At 41.0% G+C, this 25413-nt stretch overlaps 1 protein-coding gene across 1 annotated transcript in view; it reads left to right on the forward strand.

Moving 5' to 3' along the window:
- The window catches only part of ccser1 (coiled-coil serine-rich protein 1), a 143277-nt gene that overhangs the window by 64949 nt on the left and 52915 nt on the right, over positions 1 to 25413 (forward strand). Inside the window, exons 9-10 of the mRNA XM_030060297.1 lie at positions 5294 to 5371; positions 9016 to 9096. Coding sequence (XP_029916157.1) covers positions 5294 to 5371; positions 9016 to 9096 — 159 coding nt within the window. The remainder of the gene's footprint in view (positions 1 to 5293; positions 5372 to 9015; positions 9097 to 25413) is intronic.

Consider the following 25413-nt stretch of genomic DNA (forward strand, 5'->3'; position numbering starts at 1 on the left):
TATGTCCTGCCACCACGGTTCATGGTGCGGGACATTGTGTTGTCATGGTGTTGCCTGTGTGTGTGTGTGTGTGTGTGCGTGTGTGTGTGTGTGTGTGTGTGTGTGTGTGTCTCTGCCTGTTTAAAGATATGTTTTTGCAAACACAATAGCAATGATAGATACTTCTTACTTACACAGGTTTTTTTTCTGTGGAGTAGATGATCTTTTTAGATTTAAAGGAGGAGCACCTTATAGCCTCAGTTTGCATTTAAGTAAGGAAAAACTGGTTATCTTGAAACTTCAGTAATGCCTTTATGCTGTAAGATACAGCATCCATATTAATACCATCCATGAGCTGTGCAAGGACAGGTAAATTGACATAAAAAATATTGGCAAATTAATCTGTTAACTAGCTCAATTAATGGCGTTATTAGCCTAACTGGTTACTTTTGCTATATCATGGTGATTATGGTGGGGCATTAGGCAGCTCAAGTACCTGCTACATTTTGAAATGACACCTCCCATTGATTTCAAACATAGTAAATATTGCAGAATTGATTTCTTAGTTGTTTCTGTGTGAGGTGTCATAGCATCATGCATCATCAAATGGCTGTAGCTGACAAAATGTCCTGCAAGGATACGAGAATGGCAAAGACTCAAGTCTTGCCACGTTAGCTTCCAAAATTTGTGATAAGATGGAATACACTGCAAATATCCATCTGAAAAAGTCTCATTTTCAGAGTTAAAATCTGAGGTGCAAAATTTTGCATCACTGAAATTTCCAAATTTAGCGGGTGATTTACCAAGACTGGTAATGTAAATAAACAGCCACAATTGAGTTAATTTGAAGGCACCGCCCCACTGCTTCTAGCTGTGGCTAGAAGAGGCGCCTGGCACATGCCTGAAAAGCAACATCGCTTTCAGCGCCAGAGACAGCCTCTTTGAAAAATAAACATTATTATAATCAATTAACTTGTTTGCAAGGCAGCCTTTTGTTCCTTTTTTCGTATTTTTAGCAGTAGACAAGCAGCAGCTGCTGAGGACAGCACAGCACAGGCATAGCTTTATCCTCAAATCACAGGCTGTTCCTCAGCTCTGATGCTCACAGTGGAGAGGAAAACTGTCCCGAGAACACAGCTAACACTGGTGGGAATGTATTGCCTCTGAGCTCGTCACCACACTGTGGAGAAAAAACTTTCATACCAGGAAACACATATCTAATTTTGTATGCCTCCAGCGTATCAGATAAAAGGCAAAATACTCACCCTTTACACACGGACCCCCATCCTATCCGTGCGTAAAACTGGCCTCAAAGGTATACACATGGCAGAGATACATGCTGTGATCTTTTCCACCATTATTTAGTAGTGCCATCGCTTTAATTTTAGTAGTCATACATACTCTAAATGTAAGGATTTGTAACTCACAAGCATGTTTTAATGTGGACACCAGGAAGAATAGTTACTGGGAGTTAGCAAATAATGGGGATCCAAATAAACGATAAAAAATATTTTGGACGCTGCTTAGATATAACATATTGGCATGTAAGATGGCTGATGGTTTTTCATCGTACATTCTTTAAACTCTGTTATCTCAGCATTTGCAGAGATGAAACATCAGTGTTCATCCATCCTGTCTCTATTTTTAACACTTGCACTTCCTCTTAGTGTCCTCTGCCAGTATGCGTGCATAGTTTGCCATTAAAGGATAATTATGTTGTGATAATTCAACTTGCCAGCAAGGCAGACATTTAGTAGGCATACAGAGCAAGCGAGGCAGAGAGAAGGAAAGGCACATATAGAAATGGACATGGGCTTTTTTCCATCTTGGAGTGCTAATGCAGGCTTGCTTTGCTATGCAGCATAAAATAGGTTAGTGTATTCCCTATCATTGATTACACTAACAAATTCTCTGAAATGCATAGTTAACAATATTAATCATTTGTGCTGACAAAGGGAATCAATCCATCTTCATATCCCCTTTCAACTGCCTGCTAATTCCAAGTATAGATTATCCTGACCATTTATACAAAATCACATAAAGTGGATGCACTCCAGTGATTTTGATCAGATTTAGCCCTAGTGAGGCCATCCCAATCACATTAGAAATAAATTCCCTTGTCCCACTTTGCCTCTGCTGCCTTTTCCAAATGGTCCAATCTTGAAAAATTGGTTGGATAATCACCTGCAGGGTGACTTAATGTTTATTGTGTTGCTTGTTTTCAGCAGGCCGAGTGAAATGTCTGACTTAAGCTTTGTGTTTTCATTTGTTTCTATGTCGATTCTTATCCTCTTTGTGATCATTTGGTGTTTTAGGCTGCTTAGCACTGAATTAGATTGTATGTATGTGTGTGAGGTGTGTGTGTGTGTGTGTGTGAGTATGTGAGTATATAGGCATGGCCATCACCCGCAGCAAACCCATTTGCCAAACTAAAGTAACAAGTAAGACTTCGATGAGAAAGTCAGGCGAGGACACATCTCTTATATTGTAGGTCAGCACATTGAGGTCATATAAACATGTACAGTCCCTCGGCATTGAACTCTGCGTGATCTAGTTGAAGTGTTTTCTTTCACTCCCCGTCAGTCCTGCTGCTTCTCTTTCACCCTCACCCACTCTGACGTTCCCCCTCTTTCTGTCTGTACTCTTTTGGTCTTGTCTGACCTCTGAGCTATTTGCACAAGTCAATATTATCAAACGAGGTTAGTGATAAGCCTTTTTTTAAACCTGTGAAAGAGCCTCTATGACTCACACACGTCACATGTGCAGCACACACATACACATACTGTGCCTTTGTAACCAGACAATTCATTTAGACCAGCCTGAAGTCCCACGTGGGTGAGGTTAATTTTAGAGGTAGAGTAATATAATAATTACCCCAGCATGTTAGTGCTTTTGGTCTTATGTAGCCCCCTGTGTCAGTAATTTGTATAATGTGTGTGAACTTTGCAGTTAAAAATCCACTATCATTATCTATTAATAGTTACCCTTTAAAATAATGTCAAGTAAACGTAGTCCTTTCTAATTCAACACCACTATGTCTTTTTTTTACAATTATCTTGGCACTTACAGGTAAAACAGGTATTCTTTTCTAAGTTTTCGTTAACATGGAAATGCTTTAGCAAGCTTTTGCTTTTGTCTTCGTTAGACATCTTTCCACTGTGAGCTAGGGCTGTCTTCGAGCCAGACGGTGTTAACGGCCCTCGGCCTCAAGCTGCGAGAACAAAAATCATTTGCGTTTCCACTGTCGTGCCGATATCCCCGCAGTGTTGCCCTGTAACCCCTCCATCACATGATGCATCAGAGTAAACGTCACACATTGTGCCCATGCACATGATTTGGAAGCAAGTGGTAAAAGTCTGCACACCCAGTACCAAGTATTGCAAAATTACGTACCACCGGATTTTTTCCCTTTGGACGCCACTTTGTGTGTTGTGTGCTTTAACTGCCTTGTACTGAGAAATTAGTTTTTTCAGTTTTTCGTTGACCGGTCCTGTTGGGTGTTTGATCCCACAGCTGCCAGCTCTCTCATTATATATTGCTTAATGTCCCCATATTGGTTAACACTGGGTGATTTGACGTTGGACATCCTCTGCCCAGATAGTGAGCGGAACCCTAATGTCATTTGACCAGTATTGCCGGTTGTTCTCCGTTTTTCTTTACTCCGTTATTTTTGTGCTACAAAAGCGAACTGCTACAGTAACATCTGACCTCTACATCAACTTGATCAAATCAAATTGATGTTGCTAGAAAATAAAAACAAAAAATCAACAACAGCAAATTATGAAACAGATTAAAAGAACTCAATCATGATTATATGTCTTCATTTCAGGAAACAAAAATATTTTATTGCACTTTAGCTGCTCAATATACTTTTTTCACTTTTTCATTTTTTTCACCATTAGCAGTTAAAATTCTTTCACAGTTCATACTTTTACTGTCCTGTTGTAACTGTCCTGTAGGTAATTAAAATTGCTTTTAAAAAATCAGTGTTACCCAGATAAATGATTATTAAACACGGAAACATAAAATCATAATTATGATTTTCTATGATTAATTGTGGAACCCTAACTGTAATTTTGGAACACAAGGCCACACTATCTCAGAAACATTGTCTCTATAACTTCGGCTGCACCCACCTTAGGTTTCTTAAACTTAACAGGTAAAGAGCAGGTGGGTTTGATGGGCTTGGGTATCTTCAGGTATACTTTTCTGTTATGTGCAAGACAAGACAAATCTTTACATATCTGTTTCCTCACTAACTAAACTAAAAACTGACTTTTAAAGGAGGCACATCCCAAGAATTTTGCCTTTTCCATGCAATGAACACAGTTCTGTGATAAACCTCATAGAATGTTTCTTTTCTATTGTATTTCTATTTTCTGTCATTAGACAAAATTTGAATTTTTATTTTCGTGACTGTCATAGCACAGTCATTCTATGTGTACAGGGTTTATTTTTTCATCGCTGAGTTCAGATGTGAATTCAGAATGAGTGTCAGGCTAGCTGGCCACGTCAAAGTGTGTATTAGAGGGGTCGTTTAGAGGACGATGGTGCAGCTATATGGTTCCCTATGGTCTCTCTCTGACCGTCTCTCTGTGTCCTTTAGCTAGATGGCTCCCCATGGTTTCAGACCATCATGCTCTGCCTCAGGCCCTCTCTGTCCTCTCCTTCCCTCTGTCTCTCCACTTCTCCTGTCCCCTCTTCATCTCATTTCCCCCTCATTTCCCTCCCTTTCTCTCACCCCTCTCTCTTTCTCCCCCTCTTTCATGTCCTTGAAGAAGAAGAAGGCAGTAGCTTTGCCTTGCTCTCTCTCACCCCCCCCCCAAAGTCTCCTCTTTACTCTTGTTCTTTCTCTCCCTTTCCACTCCTTCCTCTTTCTTCTTGTTTCTTATTGTCTGTCTCTGTCTCTCCTATCCCTTCTCCCCATAGTAATGACTGCTGACATCACATGGTCATAATCAAGTGCGGTGTGCTCTGCGGTGCTGCTATAGGCCACACCAGGTTTATCACAGAGATGAAAGAGAGAAGAGTGCCTGTACTGCGTGCACCACATGACAGCCTTAATTCACAGACACACACACTATAACTAACAAAAACATGCTAACAGCACCCAGGAAACACTTGCAGATACACAAGCGTGTATGTGCATGTAACCATAAGGGCACACACACACACAAACACATCTCTCTATGAGTTAACTTTTCTTATGATCTATGTGTTGCTCTTTCGGCAGCGTGGCCCCATAGATGAACCACTTCTTTCTGACTAGTGAGTAACCCGGTGTGTTCTTTGCCATGTTTGTGTTTGTGTTTAGGATCCAGGCAGAGAAGAAGCCTTGCTGCAACAGCTGAGGGAGAAAGATGAGCTGATCCTCCGACTCCAGAGTGAACTGGTGAGATTCTCATACAAATAAACTACACAAAATGAGGTATTGGAAGAAGGCAGCTCTGAGCTTGATTCCAAGACAAATTCAGACTGTTTACACTGTCACATATACATCCCGTCTTTGATAGAGATTCAAAGAGATATTGAACCCTGATGCCAGCAAGCTTTGAAAATCCAGTTGGCAATCCTATGCAAAATTTGCATTTTTTTGAGTTTCTATTGGTGTCATAAACAGGGCTAGTATAAATGTTTGCAGAATTACTTTTGACTCTTTAAAACTTAGCCCACTCTTCTTTAAATATATGCAAAACAACTCTGGTTAAGGTTTGCAGCATCACTTTGCTTTGAAACACACAAGATCTGAACTTGGAAAACAAGACTGTTTCTGAAAGTGCTACAGAGGTAAAAAAGGTAGTGTCTTTTTTGTCTTTATGTGTAAACAGTACACATAAACAGTACACACTTTACTATCAAAATATTGTCTTCTCTATGAAGACTAAGCGAAAGAATAAAATTAGAGAATAACTTTACTTACAGGTGTAGTTTATTTAGCTGCCCGACAGTCTTGGATATGTGTATGGTGTTTTCATTTCAGGAGGCAGGGAAATAAAAATTATATCACTGATTAGTTGATCACACCTCCAAGTATATGCCTGCCTCAACAATTTGAACACAGCTGCAATACCATAACAACACTGAATATTGTGATGATGAGCAAGCCATGATTTTAACATCTCATAAGCGTGTGCAGTCACAGAAAATTTACATAAATTGACTAAACCAAAATATTTTTGAAATTAAAATCCTTTATAACTTATGAGTGAACCAAGTCCTAGTCTCAGACATAGTGGAGTCTCTGATTAGCTCATCTAGTAACATTATTTCTGTCTCCATGTTTCTCTCGCTCCGCTCCGTTCTCTCAATCTCTCCAAAGTTAAAAATGAATAATTGAAAAGGCTTGAATGTATTTAAATGCCACGTTTTAATGCATATGAATTAAAGCATCAATATTGGATAGACTACATTGTATTATTCAGATGGACTTTTGCTAGACTTTTGAAGCATTAATCTGTTTTGAAATATAACAAGGCAACTTTTATGAGATTTTGATTGCTTGATTGTAATTTAAGAATATGCATAAGAACTTTGTTGTCTTTCTTCTGTCTTCTCGTGATCTGCAATGTAATACTGCATAGAGGGCAAAGGGACAGGAGTGCCTGGCCAAAGAAGGAGAGAGGGAATAAATGTGACAATGGTTTTAAGTTGGCTTGAGCTCACATCATTAATACCACATGGCATTGCACCAGGAAATCCATCCTTTTCATCTTTCATAATATAAACTGCTTGTTCCCTCTTGCCTAATGTAATAGCAGAGTTATAGGGACTCCATTGCGGCCAAGAGGGAAATATAATTTTTTTTTTTCGAAATGGCCTCTGTGGACAAGGGTGGGAAACACCGTTGATCATCTCCATACCGGGATGTTTGTCTTAGCCAAATGTGCAGACTTAAATGTAGAATATAATGTGTTGATTTGTACTGATCTTGTGTTTTTTAAGCCGCTTGGGGATCCTGGATCTTTACAGAGATAATTTTCCATGATTTGTCCTCTGCAAGTCTGTAATTTGTTGCCTGTTCTGTCAAAGCGATGTAATGCAGAAGTTATGCCAGCCCTGACCAGGATAATGTGCCAAAGTTATGCCAGTATTGTGAGAAATGCCAGTCCAACCCACTGACTTGAGTCTCATTTGGCATCTGTTTGTTTGATCATTCTGGCACTTGCATCTCGTTTTTCTCTCTCTGCCTCTTTTCTCTCCTTTGCTCTCTTTTGCCTGTCAGTTTGTTTTCTCTCCCTCTCAATCAGGCAGCACCTCTCTCTGTCTCCCCCTTTCTCTTGTCTCTCTGTCTCCTTCTCCCCCTCTTCACAAACTTATCTCTAGTTCTCCTTACCTTTCCAACTTTTCTCTCATCCCCCATGTTGTCTCTCTCTCTCCCTCTCTCTCTCTTTCTACCATATGGTGACATATTGTAGCCACCAAATGACTGCATGCGTTTTTGCACAGCGCGCACATCTATTCATCCATCAATCAGCGTTCACAAACACACGCGTATATCTGCACACCTACACATAGACGCATGCACACAGATGTGGATCAGCCTTCATTGTGTGTGTCTGTTTGCATTAATCTGTCTGCACTTGGCATTTATCTCCAACTGGGTTGTTATTGCTCCGGTCACCAGCTGGATCTGGATTTTCCAAATGCCTATACTGTGTGGGAGTGCGCGCGCGCGTGTGTGTGTGTGTGTGGTGTGTGGTGTGTGTGCATTTGTGTACGTGCTCATTCACCTGGTTCTTGCGTCACTGCAACCATAGCCTAACCTTAAATTCACCCACACCACACACCTTTGGAATAAATCTCACTCTGTTGTTGCCTCAAACTGATGAAGTTTTGCATCTTTTTGGTGCTTGTGAGCCTGTCCTGGTTGTGTTAGTTTTTCTAAAGGGTAACTTCGCCTACCATCGCTAAGTTAAAGTGCAGCATTCTGAAGGAAAGGGCAGCTGATAGCCAACACTCTGCTCTCTCTGCCTCCGTCTGTAAATCTGCCAGTGAAAACCTATTAATTATCTCCTAGAAGGACCTGCTAGCTGGCTGGCCATCACTAGCTGTCACTTTTTATGAGTTTCCTCGTCTTTCTGCCAGTGCACTTTGTTGAAGGACCATACTCCAGCTACACCATTTAGCTATGGAAAGCCTTCCTTGCTTTTTTAGGCATGACTAATCGGAACAGAGTTTAACTCAGTGTTAACTCACTGTTATTGGGGTTGGACTATATGTACATAGCATGAGGGTTATACCATAACTTGTCTATTATTCTGTTATTGTTGTTTATATTAAATAATTTTTTTATTCTTTTAGTATCTTCTTAACCTAATCCCCTTCTTTGATGATGTACCGATATGGTTTAGTTAATTAATAAAACTCGTCGGGATTATTAGTGACACCATGATAAAAATATTTTCCATGGAAAACGTGCTGGTGTCGTCTGATTACAGATGGCAGGCAGGTTGCCTTTTCCAAATAATCACCTAGAGTTAATGCAGAACCAGGTAGGGTTCGGCAGGTTCCTGGTCAAGGTAAAAGTGTTGTATTTTGAAGGAAAGAGCCAACGCTCTTTTCTCTCTGCCACCCTCAGTAAATCTGTCAGTGAAAACCTATTAATTATCTCCTAGAAGGACCTGCTAGCTGGCTGGTCTGCACTAGCTGTCACTTTTTATGAGTTCCTCTGTGCGTGCGCACTTTGTGGAGGGTCCCTGCTCCAATATCTGGTTGCAGAAAAGTTCCCCCGCATCTACATTGCTTTATGACCTCTTGGATTCCCTAGAGAAGTAGTTGCGAAGAAGAAAATGATTTGATTTATTTATCTTTTCTTTTCTCTTTTCTCCTTTTGTTAGGTTGGATGTGTGTTCTTTTCTAAGCATATTAAAATAAACCCACCATACAAACTGCTGAGAATGGAGCCAAGGCATGCTTCTCTGTGGAGACTATTTAGATATTCTGAGTTATGTGTTTTTGATGTTCTTATTGTTTTTGTGTTTTTAGGGGGGGAGAATTTGAACAAAGCTGATGGGTATGTGTTTCTTTTGTGTGCAGGAGAGTGCCAAAGCTGCCCTGAAGATGAAAGACTGCCAAATGACTGACCGCACAACACAGACTGAACACGTTGGGCCAGAGGTGAGACACACTCTACACTTCCTCCGTCTCCTCTCTCTCTCCCCCTCTCTCTATCTCTCACACCCACTCACACACACACACACACACACACACCTACACAGTGAGGACAATGCCATGTACCACATCTGGAACACCGACTATGTGAAGTATGTGCACAAAGCAGCGCTGTTACAGATTCATGCCAATTTAAGAATCCACCTCCAAATTAGCACTGGTTAAAACAACAGTCTTTTCCATAAATCCCTTCCTTTTCTATCCCTCTTCTTTTTTCTGTCTTTCACAATGCATTTTATACTCAGCAATAGCAGCCATATCTTCCTTTCTTCTTGCATCTTTTTGAGAGCATCTTTTTCACGTTGGACTGTGGCTCAAATCCATGCTATTCTCAACAAAGACATCCTACTGCACTTTTGTAGTCCACTACCTGCCCCTCTCCAACTTCCTCCAATTCCCAGAGTGCTCAGAGAGATTACTGTGCTGCTGCATACCTGCCTGCATAACGCCCCCGGTTGACATGGCCTCCTTGGCATTGCTAGGGGCTGACAGTTTGGGAACGCAGTGGACTTAATGGATGACTGTCTAAAAATGGCTGCCTGTAATAGAAACAGGAGCAGAGTTTGGGGTCCCTTTCTTTGTTTCCTTTTCCTTTCTTTTCAAGTACTTTTTCATATCCGCTGCTGCACAGAAAGTTTTTCTATGTCTTTTATCCCACTGTGCATAAAGTTGACAAGAAACATTGTTCAAGGGCTAAAGCTGTGTGGGAGCAAATGGATACACAATACGCAAGCACAGTTATCTGTCTTCATATCAACACACACACACACACACATGCACAGTGCAGATGTGTTTGAATTTATTGCACATTCATGGTACAACATTAAAAACTTTACCGCTGTAGATTTTCACAGAGCAGTTTGAGTTGAGCAGAGCAGAATTGCTGTAGCTCAACCTGCAGGGAACCAGAATTAGACTGCTAGCCTTGCAGTCTCTTGTAACAATAGTAAATTAGACTTTTATTAGGGATGCACCAGTGTCACTTTTTCCACTCCTGATACCAATACAGAGTACTGTAGCTGTCAGCAGATACAACGTACTTGCATTAGTTTTACTGAATAATATGAACTCACATCATGTGTTTCATCAGGTTCACAGTACAAAAATTATCATTATGATTAGATTTTCACCAACAGAAAGAGTTAACGATAATACTTTTACTCATTTTTTTTTTTTGCCTGATATCACATGACTGAGTAGCAGTGCATCCCTGTCCACAGTGGTTCTGCAAATGTATGTTATCAAGTTTCATGTACAAGAACAAACTTATCAGGCTTAAACACATATGCCTTAGTCTGTGTGTTAATGTAATGGAACCTTTCTTCCTTCACTGTTAACTCTGTTTCTTTTTTTCCATGATGATGGTGGTCATTGTTATAGTTTTCTGGTCATATATTTTCCACCTGGCGCGCCATCTACCCCACTCTCTCTCTCTCTCTCTCGTTCTCTCTTTCTACCTCTGACCCACTCACACACACACACACACACACACACACACACGCGTACACATATAAACATGCTTTAATATTTCTCTAATTTGCTGCGTTTGCCATCTCTGGCTAATGCACTTTGTCATAATCTAGACTGAAATGGCCCCACATAATTGCGTGTTTGTTGGTCCAGTGCAAGCAAAGCTGTGTGTTTGTGTGTGCATGTGTTTGCATGATAATGTGTATGTGATTGTGTTCTTGATTGCTTGTGTCTGCATATGTATTTTTGTTTGTGTGTGTGTGTGTGTGTGTATACATTCATGTGTATAGCCATTAGTCCTGGCCTTGGATAGTATCATCAATAAAAGCACTGTTGAAAGTGTAAGTTCAGTCAAATAGGTTGCATTTACGACTTAGACAGTATAATTCCCTCATTATTGTGGTTGTTTGCGTGTTTGAATGTGTTGTCATGCCTCAGATGGCATAATTCACACATTAATAAAGCTGATGCCATTAGCAGAGCATGCTTTTAGTTGAATATTACTTTGTTGTCTGAAATACTTGTCTGTTTGTCCAGACGTTTCCTTGCTATTTTTGTGTGCGTGGGATTGTGGTTGAGAGTAGCGAGTTGCTTCAGGCCAATGTTTTGAAATGTTTTTTTTCCCCTTTGTTATCTTTGTTTGCTCTATTATTTCAATTAATTTAATTTTCACTAATTTCACAAAGAAAATCACCTTGCTTTGCCTCACCAGGAAAGTGGTGAGGAAGCTGCCCTGTCTTTGCTCCTTTATAGGGATCTCACTGAGGAGGGATTTGATCTTTGAAAACTCACCCAATTATATTGGCTCTCTACGCTGGAGTGGTACAGTTAATTGGCTGGTAAATCATTTGAATTCAGGCAGCACCAGTAAGTGTCTCATATACTCAGCAGGTGGAGCGACATACAGTATTCAAGAGTAATATCAGCAAACCAGACATGTAATTGCTGTGGATGTTCCTTTCAAAACATCTATTGAACCTCCTCATTACCATCTCAGCATTACTGGGTGTATCGACGTAGTTTCCCAAACTCTTTAACTTCAAAGAGTCTGGTCAGGACCGGGGTAACCTTATCCTTCCTATACAGTACCTCCAACATTAGGAAGTCTGGCCAGTGCTCACACCGTATGGCATTGCCATCTATTATAAGACCAGTACCTAGCTATCTAGTCCTCCATATGCTCAGGCCCCTTGAGTAGATGGGCTGTTAATTAGAGGAGCAGCTGGCTGCCCGCTAGCAAGCTAGGCTAGCAGCACAGGTGACTTAACTCAGCAGTAGCTTACAGCATGTGCGGCCTGATTTTAGCCCCCTCCTGTGTGTGTGTGTGTGTGTGTGTGTGTGTGTGTGCCTGTGTGTGTGCGTGTGTGCCTTTGTGTGTGTGTGTGTGTGTGTGCCTGTGTTTGTGTGTGTGCCTGTGTTTGTGTGTGTGTGTGTGTGTGTGTGTATATGGTATGTGTGTATGGTATATGTGTGTATGTCTGTATGTGTGTTTGTGTGTGTGTGTGTGTGTGTGTGTGTGTGTGTGTGTGTGTGCGTGTGTGTACTGCGGCGTGGAGCAGGCCTATATAGGTTAGCTACCCCAGTGCATCGAGGACAGTCAGCTAGCAACAGAAAGTGTGTCTACAAGTGGGGCAGCTATTTCTACTGCTTCTGCCACTTCACGAGGTCGACTATCTCTCTCTTCCTCTCTCTTCCGCTCTCACGCTCTTCCTCACTCTTTTTCTTTTCTGGAACGTCCTCCTCCTCCCTTTTTCTCTTTTGCTTGTCCTCCTCCTCTTCCTCCTGCTTTCCCTCTTTGGCTCCATGAAGTGCAGAACTTAGCCTTCAGAGGTAGTAGTGCTCCTCTCCTCTTCTCGTCTCTCCTCGCCTCGCCTTGCTGTTCCTCTCGCCAGGGCTCCAGGATTCCATCGGGGATTCTCCTGCCCTGGTTTCCCCACCATCGGACACTCTGTCCTGGCCACAGCTCCTGGCCCCCGTTTTCCTTCCCAGTGAAGGACGACTTTGAACCGAACTCTCCTCATAGTTCTTCTTTTATTTTACTTTAGCAGGCTGCCTTGCACCGTGCTCAGTACAGGGAAGGGCAAAGGTTGAGAGGTTATTTGGATTGTTGGAGAACATGTTACTCACCCTTCAATAACCTTGCTCTATCTACAGTGATTGCTTGCACTCGTTTCATGCCCAGGTTAAATTTTACAAGCTGGCATTAGCACATGTAAAGTGGCAGTTGCTAGACCATTCTTTGTACAAACATAACTTACAACTCCTTTTGGGGATGGATGCAAATTTCAGTGGTAAGTCCAAAAAAAAAAAAAAAAAAAGTAGTAGGAGCAACTTCTACAAAGGCTAAACGTGCGCTAAAGTCTCACAGATATAGCAGCATGTTGATTTTGGTCAGTATTTGCCCAGATGTACCAACATACCAATATCTTGTCATTGCTGTTTTTTTTTTTCAAAATTTAGATTTGAGTTGGTATTGTAGGAAAGTACGATGCAGAGTTATGCTTTGCAGATATCTTATTGGATGACCATTTCCTCACCTTAGTATTAGTCCTGGAATTACAAAATCCCTGCATGGTTGAGCCACTAATACAACATTTGGAGATGATGCAGGCCTAAGTTGGAGAAACTACTTGTAATATTCTGCAACGTTGTTAAGAGTACTGCTGAAGAAAACACAGACATCCAGATGGAGCCGGCGGGGTGCAGTATTGTCAGACAGCCAAGCACAAATTGAAAAGTGAAGAAAGACCCTCTTTTTCCCAATCTGTACTTGGAGATTTCTTCTCTTTCTTTCAGTGTGCAAACGTAGAGATGGGTGGTGGGCTGAAAGTGAGGTGGAGGGAGGGAGAGGGAAAAAGATGGGGTTAGAGAGAGAAGCTATTTTATGTCCCGTGGAGACTCTTAAGAACTAGAGGTATGGTGGTTGCTTGAAAGTTTTTTAGAGGGGATTGAATCGATTGAGATTGCTTTCTTTCAGCAAGCTAATTTCATGGGCATTCTTAAGAGGAGCGTTTTATGGGGGGAATCAAAAGCTCTTGTTGTTTAGCTCACTCTTGTTCCCTTTCTCCCGTTCTTTTTTCTTCCAGTCTTTCTCTCTCTCTCTCTCTCTCTCTCTCTCTCATTCTTTTTTATTCTCTCTTGATTTGTGCAAACTTCTCACTTGTTTCCACCTCTCTTTCTTTTCCCATCTTGCGTCACACCCACTTCCCTCTTCTCCCCCCTCTCTCCATACTAGCTTCTGAAAGGGATGAGAGTAGCGGAAGAATAGCAGTGGAATTTATCATCTGTTTGCGGGCTATTACATTTGAATGGAACACTTAAGTAGATCACGCAAATTCCACTTTCTATCTGTTTCTCTCTTCTCTGCACCTCATAGAAAGTGATGCATATATAATGTATAAGGAAGGTAATGCTTTCTTTGCATAGGAATCATTTTACCAATTTTAAAAAATCTCCCTTTTTTTCTTTCTCTATTTGAACTAGACAAGGTATTGCATATAAAGATCAACACACAGAAAAAAGCCACTGTAGGTGTGTGGTGAATGAAAACTAGGCCTCAGCCATCAGAAGTTTAGGTCTGGCTCTCTGTGACCATGTAAAAAAAAATGAAGTTAGGATGGAAATCTGAGTGAAGGACAAGCGCATACCCTGCTGGTACAACACCCTGGTAGAAGATGATCTTCCCATTGTGTTAGAGAGAACAAACTTGTTGACAGTGTGAGCCCAGAGAAGCATCCTTACAGTTTGAGTTGGACTGTTTCTTCATGTCACTTCAGACTCACAGCTGTTCATTTTCTCATCTGTTTCAACTGGCTCTGTACTACAGGCTATAGTTGGGAGTCTGTCTGCAAGTGAAGTGTTGTTTTCACAACGAATTGTAGGGCTTGCTGTTTGTTCTCCTCTGCCAAGTCACCATTTGATGCATCCTCGGCTGGAAAATTAACTTCCTGAATCTTCATCCATCTCCCGTCCTCCATCCATCTGTGTTTGTGTTTTTCAACTTTCGAATTGTGCTTCAGCCATAGACGTTGTGTCAGATGTGTCATGTAAGACACAAGAATACACAAATACATACTTTGAGAAAGACTCACCGTCAAACTTAAGGTAGCCAGCTGTATGTACACAGTCCCCACTCAATTTTTGAAGTCACTGGGACACAGTTTTGGTTAGAAAAAAGTTAATTGGAAGTCACTTATGTTGAATTTTCTCTTTGTCTTCCTAAAAAATATGCAGTTCTTCAGAACAAAAGGATCTGTTATATTATTTTTAGCCTAATTGCGTATTTGGCCTATAATTGATTGCCCCGGTATGTGTTACTAGCATACGGTTCAGATAAGTTGAACTTTAAATGGGTCTGGGTTATGGATCCCTAAGGGTTCTTGTGGAGCTTCCCATGGGTGCTCAATGACGAACAAGAGTTTTACTCTTGTATCATCTTTACCAGTGAGCATAGTTATTTGTGTTAAGATGATAGCATGAAAAAGTTTGAGAATTCTGAAATAGATCATAACAAAGTCACCACAATCCTTTATTTACAAAACCATTCTATAAATGATATTTCACTGGTAAAACATGGGTACTATAGGTTTAAGTTTTCAGAGCAGTCCTTGTGTATGGTTAGGAATGTAGCGATAAATAAGAAGGTGGGATAATTATGACCTTTCGTCCCTGTTTTTGTGCAGGTATGAACACAGCAATTACACTCAGGTGTGGACCAAATCAACACATCTGTTGATGCAGTTGATTTGAAGTGCAGTTTGATTGCAGTGAGAACAAACTATGACTCTGATTGGACCCAACTGCAATGAGTGAACCAAACACACCACATATTAATATTACAGGTTGTGATAGAAATGCGATAGAAATGCATTGGCTCGCCGTCTGCAGTCATATTGATGTCTGATAGCAGCACACCTTCTTTAGAAAGAGTGAATCAACACATTGTTGGCAATCAGGAATCTTAAAGGAAGAGGCCACTTTTTGAGAGATTAGCTATTTGTCTATCATGTCCACAGTCAGGCAAGCTTAACAATGCCAAACTAATTTCTGCTAACATGGTGAATGGCTGCTGGTGGAGACAGCTAGTGTAGATCCTGTGAAATCTGCAAAGAACATAAGTCTTCCTGTGTTTATGTCTTCAGTTTTTAGGTCTTCAATGTATTGTTTAACTAATTAATAAAATAAAACTGTTTTTTGACACTAGAGAGAGTTTGTTTTTTTTGTTTTTTGTTTTTTCAGATTTTTTTTTTCCAGTTTTTTTTTTTTTTTTTTTTTTTTTTTTTTTTTAAGCTAGCTGTTTCCACCCATAGCCATGCATTGTGTTTGCACAGTTACTCTGCAGCCTGTAGCTTTCTCCGCACTGGACGTGCAGGGATGAGCGCGGTATCATTCTGCTTGCCTGACTGCGGACATGATAGATAAAAAGCTAATCTCCCCAAAAAGTGGCATTTTCCTTTAACATGTGTTCATACTGAGCAACATCTTCCAAATGTGTTTGAGAGAAAAACCACAGCAGGATTAGTTCCAGTATCATCGAATGTAACTGCAGCAGCGGCTTTGTGTTGTTGATTTCCATAAATTCTGTATGCACTTGCAAAAGGTTTGTTTACATTTTCTGCCAGTATATATTTCTGACCAATAAATGAAAGTTTCTGTGAGTACGTTTGCAACGCTGTCTGTTCTCACACCCCATTCAGCAAATGTTTTCTGTTTTATGGTCTACTTACATTTTGCTATCTCAAACAAAAATAGAAAACAAAACAGAAGTATCCTTTTCACTGTTATTCAGACGAGGCAAACAGACTAATAGGTGAGAAAGCACCCTTAGAGAGCTTATTTCATGTAATTTTGATCACTTTGGTGGATCACTTTTCTCACTGTGATACACAGCATTAGCATATACAAGTCATGAAGAGCTCTTTCAGCCTACAAAAGAAGCAAACTCTGTTTTACAAATAAAAGAGAAAGCACTGACTAAGTTCGGTGTTCTCACCCCCTCTACATTTCTGTGCAAGGCTCCTAAACAATCAACCACTAACAATGGCTTTCCTGTTGCATTAATGTCACTAACTTTTGTTTAATGATCAGTTGTCTGAAAAGTATTGGGTGAACTTTTGCACCAACTAAAGCAGAACTGTGAAACTGCAGTTTGTTTGTTTTCTGGTTTTGTTGTGTTCTGTATTCTGGGATGTTTTTATCTGGAGGTATTGATCCTGACCGTCTGCCTCTACACATGTCCAACTATTGTTGTTGTAAATGGCAGTGGTGACACGAATCATGTCAGCATTGCCAGAGCCCCTGTGCAGATAGCACACTTAATGAAGCCCACTTGGTGGATCTTTATATAGTTAGCTGGGGCTGGGGAAGCCTGCATCAGTAAGTATGATGACATAGATCATATGAACCTGCGTCATCAGTGCTTTCCATGTCTGTACTAATTTAATTGGGTGGTGGGATGGGAGGAGGGCTGGTCCATTGCTAATAGTGACTATGTAGGTCTCCAACTCCTATTCCTGTAAACTAGATCATTTTGTACAGCCGTAGTCCTCACTGAGTAATGGTGCTGCTAGGGAAAGAAAGAAGAGGGAGAGGGAAGGAGAGAGAGGCAGTTTTCTGCCCTACTTAGACTTTTTACACATACCTCTTTTTATGTCGATCAGTCTTCCTGTCCTTCCATCCTTCTGCCCTTTCTTTTCTTCTTTTATGATTTCCTTAATCCCCCTCCTTCCTTTCTTCCTCTTTTGTGCCCTTCCATAAAAAATGCCCTTGCTTTTACTTTCTCAATTTTTCCACATATTCATCCATTTTTTTCCTCTGACCTCTCTCCATCTTCATACTGCTTCCACCTTCCCTGCCAACATTTTCCCTCTAACTTCCATCTTCATCTCCGATTTTCCCTGTGATCTTTCCTACTTTTCAAGCTACCTGCTTTTTCTTTCCTGTCTTCACTCTCTGTTGTGTTTGTGTCATCTCTCTTGTGTTGTGTGTTTTGTTTCCCCGCATCAGCTGCTTTCTTCTACATTTCTCATCTTCTTCATCTTCATCTTTGGTATCTTTCATTTTCTCTTCCCTACTTCCTCCTCTCAGCCTTTCACCTGCATTCCACACCATTCACATTCACTCTCCCTCCCACCCTCCCTCATCTGCTTTATTACTGTCACTCTTTCACCTTTCTTTGCCCCTCCCTGTCATCTCTCACTGCGAGTCCTCCATTACTCTGTTCCACTCTAACTGTTAACTATATCCTCTCTTGCCAACCCCATTCTCTCCTTCTCCTCCACATCCTACCTTTCCACTCTCCTCTCCTCTCAGGTTATGTTCTAGGTCATGCTGTTTCTCACAGAGTGAGTTGAGACCTGTGTCATAGGCACAGTTCCTGGCCATAACTTTTACTCAGTACTCTGTGTGTGTGTGTGTGTGTGTGTGTGTGTACCATGACCGATATTTCCCCCCAGTTTACAATTTCTACTGAGAGCTGCACTGATACAGCTGTAATATTCATTGCGGTCATAGCGATCATACCGCGAAATAGAGGCAGAGTGAGGGGGGTGAGTCAGAGAGGGGGGTGAATCATGCTATTATTATCATGCTATTAGGTTTGAGGTAAGGCGCGCGTGTGTGTTTGTGTGTATGTGTCCGAGAGACAGGGCAGGAACAAGTGATAGATGGGTAGACCGACAGATAGATAGATAGACAGACAGATAGATGGAGAGAGAACAAGATGCTATCAGGGTTGTGTTCAGGGGAATAGGGTGTTTTATTGTAGTTTTACTGTGACCATCAACTTTTACTGTTGGAGACCTCCTTCCATCTGTCTGCTAGGAGGTGTGATTCTCTGTGTGTGTGTGTGTGTGTGTGTGTGTGTGTGTATGTGTATGTGTGTTTGTGTGTATATGTGTGTTTGTGTGTATATGTGTGTTTGTGTGTGCATAACCACTTGTGCATGCATGCACAGGTCACTCTTCCCCCATCAACTGTCTACCACAGATGGGGGTTAGATGCTTTGTCTGTCTGCAAGTGCAAGTGTAAGAGGAAAAAATGAAGAAATTGTTAAAGACCATTAAAAAATGGGGAATTGGCTTTGGAAGGGGCTTATGAGATGTGGTAATTTTATCGAGTTTCCTAATGTTATAATATCACAATATTATAGGACCAGAGTAGAAAGAAGGCACTGAATAAGAGTAAATATTAGTTATCTCTTGTGATAAGGCAATTATCTGAACAATTTTTTATACATTGTTGAGAGCTGGCGCTCCTCATTTTCTTGAGTGTCAGATGTAGAACAACAATCCTTTTGTATTGGTTGAACTGGGAGTTTTGATGGTAATTTTGAAATCCTGATCCTGTAAGAACCAACAGCGACTCCTTTAATGGCGGCCTTTCAGTTTACTCACTGAGTAAACTGGAACGTTTTACTTAGTGCTATTGCAGAACATATGGTAGATATTTGTCTTAATTGAACTGAAAAGCAAAATAAACATTAATAAAGGATTTTCAGTGTTTCCCACTGATTAGGAATTTATTTGTGTTGGTGGTGGATGGTGCTACGTGGTGGGGGGTGTGGCAGATTACAAGGGGTAGACAACGCCAAATGATGTCTCATTCAATTTCTCGGTCTTTGCATGATTAGTTACACAGCATAAAAGATGGGTAAGGGAGACAAGGATCTGATGGTCTACTGATTGGTGGAAAGGTAACAGTACAGACAGTTCTCTACAAAGTATTTTCATTTTGACAAACTCAAAATTAAAATAATAAAGCATTTTTAAAAATATTTTTCTAGGCACGAATTAGGTAAAGCCTAAAATATGTGTGGGGAAACACTGAGAAGGTACGAACCTGGTAATTTCATGGTGAAAAACACTTAAAAAAAAACATAGTAACTATGTGAAATACATACATACTTTGAATTAATTGGTATAAAAGAGTGATTTTAAAAACATGTAGATCAGTTGCATAGGAATACAGAGTGCCATCAGACACTATAATGCTATATGAAGTATTTACATATACTTAGTTACAGTTGTAATCACTAATAGCTTTTTATGTATTACCCACTGTATGACTTGTAAGCACCAAGGGTGACCACAAAAGGAAGTGTTATTGAAAAAGTGTTGGCGTAAGATTGTATAATCAAAATACTTTTGTAGTAAAACATACAGTAAGGTAATGGGATTAATTCAGTATTAGCACAGGCTTGAACATCCACTCAACTGTTTTGCAACTTTTGACCATCAAATTGAGTGCAAAAGGGTAAGTGGTAATTCTGGCTTGTTTAAGGCCACTCAGTATGATAGCATAAATTCAAAGCAACAATACAATTATATAGCTAGAGTAATAACAGATTATTGGTTAATATAAATAAATGAGTAACTTGTGTCATCACAGAGGATACAAAGTTTACTAATCACATTTTCTCATGCCGGGTCTTTCAGAACTGAAGGAATTTAGAATTATTAGTAGCAAGAGTGAAGAATTGCCAGCTGGAGCAACATTAATATGGATAACATAGCCGACTGTGAGGAGGAAAAAATATCATGGAGATTCTGTTGGCTGGACGTGCCTGTATGTTGATGAATTGGCTAAAAATTGTCCACATATCATGGATTCAAAGCACAGAGTTGTGAAACTGGTATAACACTAGTTTTTGGCATTCAGACTGTACCAAGTTAGAACATGAACAACATAACACCAATATTTATATCCCATTTACTTGTCACGATGTCGGGGACATCGTGACAAGTAAATGTCACGATGTGACACTAAAATCATACTACAAACCTACTACATACTACAAACCTGTACAGAATCTTTTTTGCCTTCTTTTTTTTTCAAATCAAAATTACCTGTGCCTGCTGTTATTTACAGATAATGAAAAAAAGAGTACCATTGATGAATACACATAATGGGGTCAAGCAGTATTTTAGGTTGATGAAAGTAAAGTATTAGCTTATTCCTGTGATCTAACAACAATCCCTCTTTGTCTCCGTCCCTCTTTTTTTCTTTATTGGTTGCTCCGTCAACGTGTGTTCTGTTTCCAGGGCAGCAAGGCGCACGGGAGCGCTACTTTGTCGTCAAGGAGACAGCTGAGTGAGTGTCCTATTCTGATATCACCTGACTGGACATGGCTGTGTCTTGTAGTGGTGGTCTGCGTTTAAATGTGCTCAGCTAGACAGAGAGCAGGGGGTCTTTGTATTGAGACTTGATTAATCTCCATGGCTCTCCAAGGTGACTATCTGATATCATTTCCCTTCACAAATCAGCTAACGCAATGCTTACACCATTCATATTCTTCAACTAGTATTGTTTTTAGTTTATAATTTATTCAATTTAGTTTTGATATTAGTTTCACAGACCTAGATACGGTATTAACCTAGGACTCAGACACACAAGGACACACTGACAGTCAAATATGATTGGCTTAAACTCAAAAGGACCAATTCACCAAATACATGACTGGTTGTGTGAAGTGAAATGATGATGGATAGGCAAGGTGAGCCAGCATAAATCAAGTCCTGGTATGGGGAGCCTCTGATGTAGAGAATGCTACTTCCCTGCCCAGCACTTTAATGTAGATGAGAATGCCGCCTACCTATATATCTATATATCTAATTTCAGTTAAAGGAATGGTGACCCAAAAGTATTTTAGTATCACAGTCATCTCTGCTCTGGTTAAAGCAAACAAAACTGAAACAAAACAGCTCTGTTCTGTTAGAAGTCAATGTAATAAAGTTTATCTTTACTCAATTGTAAGTTAATGGAAAAAGTCATCTTTGCTGGAGCATAGGCCAATGGTAATAGCTCTTATATTGTAATTCAGTGCTGCAGTTCATTTCTGTTTTATGTCAGTGATGATCTTAAAATGTCCTCAGAGATGATGTATTTGGAAAGCCCAAGCCCAGAAACCACAGATGAACAAATTACTTGGTTTCAAATGAAAAATGTGAGCAATTTAATGGCCTGAAATGTCATATTGCGCATACCTCAAATATTTTTACCAAATATCACAGAGCTAAAGGTGTATATTTTGCCTTGGTATGCTACTCAAATTTAGATAATAGTTCTTTTGCTTCCCTGTTCTTTATTGTATGGGACAATGCTATCTCACATCCTACCAACTAGCAAACAATAACAACAACAAATCAGGCTTGGGCAAATGACGTGGTCACCAAGGTTTCAAATGTGCAGCTTGTTTTTGCCTCTTTTTCTTGAAAGATTTTCACTTTCGGAGATTTATCTTTTGCCTGGCAAGTGAATAAATGCACTATGTACATACTATGAAGACATATATATTATCTTAGATGTACTGTATGTTCCCTGAGTTTCCTGAGGTTGTCCTGATTTCACAATCAAGTTCTCAAAATAACAGAAAGCTTTTGAGATCAGGCTGGATTGATGAGACTGGGTGAACCAGCTTGCATCTTAAATAGTTTCAAACAGTGCACATACAGTACAATATTCAGTTGCTATGGAATTTAAAAATTTCCCAAAGTGAAAGTGCCTCAAGGAAGAGGAGCTAAACAAAGTGTACTTTTTTTTACTGATGTCTACTCCCTGCCTACCTATTTACCCACCCGCACTGTACTGGATTGTACTGAAGTCAAGCATGATTTAGGATTCAGAGCACCGGTGTGTGAATGCATTGTCCCACCCTTCCTCTTCCTGTTCATGTGTGAACTTTAACCCTGCCTGTCATTGCACTTTGAATTTTAACCCCATGTGTCACAGCACTATGGAACCTTCTATCGACCCCACTGACCTGTGAATTTATACACAAAGGCTCAATCCTGCATATAACCACTCTTGTATGCAAAACACACAAAAACTCTAGCAAGCGCACACACAGGCACGCAAGTACGCAGGTGCATTTGCAGTTAGAGACAGGTACTGTCGGCACACACACGCACACACAGCAACATGCACACAGAGCTCTCATGGGTGTCTCACTGTCTCTTTATGCCTTACCCATCACACAAACAAGCTACCTTCCTGACAACCCCACTCACTCACACACACACACACACACACACACACACACACACACACACACACACGCTTTGGCAGAAGGTGGAAGTGGGTCTTACTGTAAGATCCTTGGTAATGCATTATAGGAGCTATGGAATTTCTTTCCTTGGTGAGTGACTGAATGGATGTTGATTTCTGGTATTTGTGTGTGTGTGTGTGTGTGTGTGTGTGTGTGTGTGTGTGTGTGTGTGTGTGTGTGTGTGTGTGTTGCTGGTTGTTTTTATTTGTCCCTTTGTCCTCAGGCACTGACAGTGCTTTTCAGTTAAATTAGAAGGGTCACTGCTGGACTTGTTGCTTGGCAAAGAACATTAGTCAGCTGAAGCTTATTCGTTCAGCTGGATGAAACTTTGCCCAATGGTGAGGTGAAGCGGTTGACTCAAACTTTCCAAAAGAGGACTGAGAGAGGAGGCTCCACTGAGCACTGGTTACCTGATCCATATATGCCAAGGTTTTCAGATCATTTTTAATTGTTTTGAATCATAAATTCTGTGTATCAACTCTAGTTTTAGTAAATACCTTTAAAAGTACAACTGTGTCTTTGTTAGTTGAGAGGCACAGTCAGTGCTGCGCAAGCTCCTGTGTTTGTGTTTCAGGGAAGGGGCAGCAGGTGGGGATTGTACAGTTTTAGTCCAACACAGACACAGTGGAAAGAGCCTGTATACGTGTGTGTGTGTGTGTGTGTGTGTGTGTGTGTGTGTGTGTGTGTGTGTGTGTATGCTTCTGCCCAGTGGCTGCTACAGTGAGATGAAAGATTCCTCCACCTAGGTGCAGGTGTCATGCTTTAGGAATTACTGTGTGTGTTTTGCACATGCATGTGGGCTGGCCCCTCCAGAGTTTGCATGAGAGCGAAAATGTTTTCCTGTTTTACGGTTACCTGTGTGTGTGTGTGTGTGTGTGTGTGTGTGTGTGTGTGTGTGTGTGTGTGTGTGTGTGTGTGTGCACCTCTGAGAGTGTCATATCTTTGATCCTCTACATTCGGCTCCCATTTTGCCTTTCTTGATGCCTGCATCTGACAGGCAGATAAGAAAGTGCAGGTGTGGAGATGTGTGTGTGTGTTTTTTTTTTTCTGGCTAAATAGATGCATCAACACACAGAGATACTCAGGATATCATTGGATATGTCCCACTGGCCTGTCCTGTGCCATCTGCAGGTGGTATTTTTTGGGACAGGCGGGCGCCAAACTCTCCACAGTAACCACACTGCACTGCCATAGAAAAAAAAACTACTGCAGTGGGTGCTACATGTTTGACTGTGAGCGTATGTATCTGTGTGTGTGTGTGTGTGTGTGTGTGTGTGTGTGTGTGTGTGTATGCACGTGTGAGTCTGTGTGTGAGTATGTGCATGCGTGCAGCCAGCTCCAACCTTGGCTAGCTGCCAGATCACTTATCTAACTCTGATCCACAGTGCTGCTCGCTGTGACTCCTAATTATAGACAGAGGCACTCAAACAGACACACATACACACAGTCTCTACATGCTCTCCTGTGTCCCATTCACACTAATGAGGCAGTCTCCCCATGGAAGTACCCACAGTCCTCTCGGCTCCTTGATAGAGGCCACCAGGACCACCTCTTCTGCCAGCCTCCCCTCCCGGTCCTCGACTCACTGAGACTTAGAGACTGAGAGAAAGACACACTCATACATACATACAGACATCAAGACTGAGGGAGATGAGACAGATAGATGTAGAGAAAAAGAAACTGATGTTGAGAGAAGTGTGAGGGCTAGAAACATGTAGAGAGAAATGGAGCAAAAAAAGAGGGGATGAAAGAAGGCTGCCGTGGGGAGTGGAGGAGATGAGAGAGACAGGCTGCCAAGAAACGAAGATGCCAAGAGATAGAGATCAGGATGAGGGGATGGATGGCAGGGGACTTGGAATGGCTTGTGAGGAGAACAGAGAAGGAGGAGGAGAAGAGAGGGGGAATATTTGTTCTGTTTACTTATTGAGATCCAAGACACATGATCACATTCCCCACCACAGTCCCAAAGGCTTTCTTTCTCTCCCTCCCTCTCTCTGTCCCCCCTCCCCTCTCTCTCCCTCCTCCTCTCTCTGTCTCCTCCTCCTCTTTCTATCATATTATGACATGGTGTGAGTGTGGCATTCAGTCAGATGCTCAAATCCTCCAAAATGGGGTTCAGCGTCCATGAGTATGCCATACATAGGCGTGCTCTGAGTTACTTCTGATATAATTAAGCATTTGCATGAAGGACTCTCTACTAAAGCCCAACTAGAATTTTTAGTGCTTCGGGTCTTAATTAGGGGATTCTGATAAAGTAACTGGTGGATGTACAATAACCTCTGCAATGTCAGAACCCTCTGTAACATTTTCGACAATGCGTGCATTTACGGGCCATTTAGAGCTTGCAAATACACATTCTGTTTTTTCCATAATTGCAGTGGTGGTATCATCAGCTTACTCAATCAATTTGACAATGGGACAAAGAGTGTTTGATAAAATAGAGAGGAAAACAAATTATCACATGATAGTTCCCTAAGAATCAAGAATGCTTTTAACTCAGATAGCTGAGTAAAGCTTGATGGAACATTCCTGGGCAATCCATAATTAGGTGCACTACCTTCTCATTTGATGTCTCCTGTGAATGCTTACATAAAAAAAAGACCAAGAACCACTGTTCAAGTGTCCTCTAAATAACTTTATCAAGGTAGTACCACTCCTACCATCACCACCTTCTCCCCTCCGTAATGCTGACAGAACAGAACAAAGCAAACAGGATAGGACAGGACAGAAGGGCCCATGGTGGCCACTGC

This window comes from Myripristis murdjan, chromosome 9 (assembly GCF_902150065.1).
Source record: "Myripristis murdjan chromosome 9, fMyrMur1.1, whole genome shotgun sequence".
Classification (NCBI taxonomy): Eukaryota; Metazoa; Chordata; class Actinopteri; order Holocentriformes; family Holocentridae; genus Myripristis; species Myripristis murdjan.